General features: G+C 37.8%; 1 protein-coding gene across 5 annotated transcripts in view; it reads left to right on the forward strand.

The window, feature by feature from the left end:
- Window positions 1-3,653, forward strand: part of ZNF143 (zinc finger protein 143) — a 77,287-nt gene that overhangs the window by 22,880 nt on the left and 50,754 nt on the right. For all 5 annotated transcript variants that reach the window (XM_012803962.1, XM_003781089.2, XM_023515174.1 and 2 more), the window contains exons 6-7: window positions 1,192-1,388; window positions 2,652-2,726. In XM_012803962.1, the coding sequence (XP_012659416.1) occupies window positions 1,192-1,388; window positions 2,652-2,726 (272 nt within the window). The remainder of the gene's footprint in view (window positions 1-1,191; window positions 1,389-2,651; window positions 2,727-3,653) is intronic.

Here is a 3,653-nt window from a genome sequence, read left to right on the forward strand (position 1 = left end):
AAAAAAAAAGTTAATTAAAAAAAAAAACTAAATAAACATTTTTAAAATACAGGCAATCCCTGGGTTGTTACAAATGAGATAGGTTCTATAGGTTTGTTCTTAAGTTGAATCTGTATGTAAATTGGAACAGGTACAATTACCTATTATATTTACCTATTACCTGTAATGGCCTCCATTCATAAGTGTGAATCACATGTCAATCAGATGTTTGTAACTCAGAGACTTACTGTAAAGCCCTGTTTATAAATGCAAATTGAATATAAGTCAGATGTTTGTAACTAGAGGACTGCCTATACCAGAAGCAAATATGACAAAATGGTAATGCTTATTAACATTGTAAAGGAATGTGTAGGAGTAGTGAACACAGCTCTACTGCCAGGCTATCTGGATTCAAATCTGTGTTCAAAGCTACTACTTTGTAGCTGTCTAACATTAAGCAATGGCATAGCTTCCCTGTGCTTTAGTTTTGTCATCTGTAGAAGATTAGTATCCACATCATAGGGTCCTTGAGAACAGAATGGGCAAGCACATATGTAAAGCACTTAGAACCATGCTTGGCACATTACAAATGCTCAGTAAATGTTAGTTATTATTACTTAATAAAATACTTTATTGTACAATGATATATAACATATTTTAGAAAGAATCTTTAGTTGTGAAACCAAAGGAGGAAATCTTTATAAAATTTAGAATATTTAAGTTTGTAAATAAGTTTGTTTAATTGAAATTGAGAAAAAATAAACTCAATTTTTTTCTTTAGCAATGGAAATTAATCACAGGTTTATTGTAACTGGCTAGATTTGTCATGTTACGATGCTGTATATGTTTTGTTACATATAAAATAATAAAAACACCATGGACTTTGGAGTCATGCTGACATGAGTTAAAATCCTGATTTCTCCACACACTGATTTAGACTGTATTGTATTTTTTTATATTCTGGTTCCTAAAGAAAGTGACTTTACTTCCCCAAACCTCAATTTCATACTGATACAGCAGGAATGCTAAATGCGTACATATACCTGCCTCGCAGAATTGTCATGAGGATTAAATCAAATAACACATATAAAGCATATGGTCCAGTGCACATAGTAACTACTCGATAGAAGTACATGTCCTTCTTTCTCTAAATGTGTAAATGTTTATCAGACTTTACCTTTAATTTAATACCATTCTCTTCTACTCCCTCAGATAGTTATGACCAGAGTGCATTACAGGCTGTTCAGTTGGAAGACGGCACCACTGCTTATATCCATCATGCAGTGCAGGTCCCACAGTCTGACACCATCTTGGCAATTCAGGCTGATGGGACAGTGGCAGGTCTGCACACTGGGGATGCAGCAATTGACCCCGACACGATCAGTGCTTTGGAACAGTATGCAGCAAAGGTACAGCTTTTATTTTACAATGTCCAGAACATCTCAGATACAGGTTCTTTCATTTTTATGAAAAGAAAAGAAAACAAAAGACAATTCATTAAGAAATAAGCAATTCAAAGTTAAAATCAGCGTCAGAGAAATCAGCATTTATCATAAAAGAAGTGAAGTATAGAAAGAAATACTGGAAGAAAAATAAGAAGATGAGGTAGGGGCTTATAGAAAAGAAATTTCATGGGAGCAGGTTCACGCCTATAATCCTAGCACACTGGGAAGCCGAGATAGAAGGATCACTTGAAGTCAGGAATTAGAGACAAGGCTGAGCAAGAACGAGACTCCATCTCTATTAAAAATAGAAAAAAATTAGCCGGCTCGGTGCCTATAGCTCAGTGAGTAGGGCACCGGCCACATATATTGAAGCTGGTGGGTTCAAGCCCAGCCAGAGCCCACTAAACAACAATGACAACTGCAACCAAAAAATAGCCGGGTGTTGTGGTGGGCACCTGTAGTCCCAGCTACCCAGGAGGCTGAGGCAAGAGAATCGCTAAAGTCCAAGAGTTTGAGGTTCCTGTGAGCTGCAACACCACGGCTCACTATGTCTACCAAGGGTGACATAGTGAGACTCTGTCCCCAAAAAAAGAAAAAAATTAGCTAGACGTGGTAGCATGCACTTAATAGTCCCAGCAATTCGGGAGCTTGGGGCAGGAGGATCACTTGAGACTAGGAATTTGAGGTTACAATGAGCTATGCTGATGTCACTTGCACTCTACTCTACCTAACAGAGTGAGACCCTATCTCAAAAAAAAAAGATAGTCTCAATTAAGTTTTACATCAGAAGGCCAGTTTTTACCCCTGTATTGAACATACATCTCTCATATAATTTAAAAGAGTTTTTTTCCTCCTACTTTTTATTATGGAAAATTTCAGATACGCACAAAATTAAATGATAATGAAGCCCCATTAACTTATTTTCTATCCTAAGCCATTATCAAAATGTAAAACATGGCCGAGGAAGGAGATCTCTTGAGGTCAGAAGTTTGAGACCAGCCTAAACAAGGGCAAGACCATGTCTCTACCAAAAACAGAAAAATTAGTCACATGCCTGTTGTCCCAGTTATTAGGGAGGCTGAGGCAGCAGGATCACTTGAGCCCAGGAGTCTGAGGTTACAATGAGCTGTGATGATAATAATATGCTCTAATTTAGGTAACACAGCAAGACTATATCTCAAAATTTTAAAAAATAAAATATTTTTAAGGTATATTTTATTCCTATAGGTGTCCATTGATGGAAGTGAAAGTGTAACAGGTACTGGAATGATTGGAGAAAATGAACAAGAGAAAAAAATGCAGGTATGTGAAGCTGCTTTATATAAGAGTCTTAGCATTTCTAGGCCCTTTGGGTGAAAGCAAGAATAGGTAACTCACTACTGCCAATTCAGAAAGACTAATACAGTGTATGTATTAGGCAGCAGCTTTCTCAAAGTACCTCAAGCCCCAAGGTTCATTAGTGGATGCAGAGTAACACTAAAGTAATAAAAATATCACAGAGATCCAAAAGGAGTTTGTATTATGGCAGTTAGTGGATCCTTTTTCTAGGACTCCTTTATTATTGGAACTATCTCTTGCTCCTTTGCTTTTTGCATCTTCTAGTTTCTTCTACTTCCAACTTCTTTCACATTTCCTTTTTAAATTTTAGAGGGAAGTCCAGCCTAGCTAATTATCATTGCTCCTATTGGGGAAAGTTGTATTGTTTTTTCTTTTTGAGATGGAGTCTCTATTGCCCCAGGCTAGAGTACCATGGCATCAGCCTAGCTCACAGCAACCTCAGCCTCCTGGGTTCAGGACAAGTTCAGCAGCTCACACTTGTAATTCTAGCATTGTGGGAGGCCAAGGTGGGTGGATTGCTTGAGCTCAGGAGTTCAACACCAGTCTGAGAGCAAGAGTGAGACACTGTCTCTACTAAAAATAGAAAAACTAGCTGAGCGTTGTGTCAGGCACCTATAGTCCCAGCTATTTAGGAGGCTGAGGCAAGAAGATTGCTTGAGCCCAGGAATTTGAGGTTGCTGTGAGCTATGACACTGCAGCATTCTACCTAGGGTAACAGAGTGACACTTTGTCTCCAAAAGAAAAAAGAAACTCCTGGATTCAAGCTATCCTCCTGCCTTAGTTTCCCTCAGTAGCTGGGATTACAGGTGCCTGCCATTATGCCTCACTGATTTTTCTATTTTTAATAAAGATAGGATGTCACTTTTTTTCTTTCTTTTTTTTTTTTTTTTT

The sequence above is a fragment of the Otolemur garnettii genome, unplaced genomic scaffold (assembly GCF_000181295.1).
Source record: "Otolemur garnettii isolate 467f Iridium unplaced genomic scaffold, OtoGar3 scaffold00001, whole genome shotgun sequence".
Classification (NCBI taxonomy): Eukaryota; Metazoa; Chordata; class Mammalia; order Primates; family Galagidae; genus Otolemur; species Otolemur garnettii.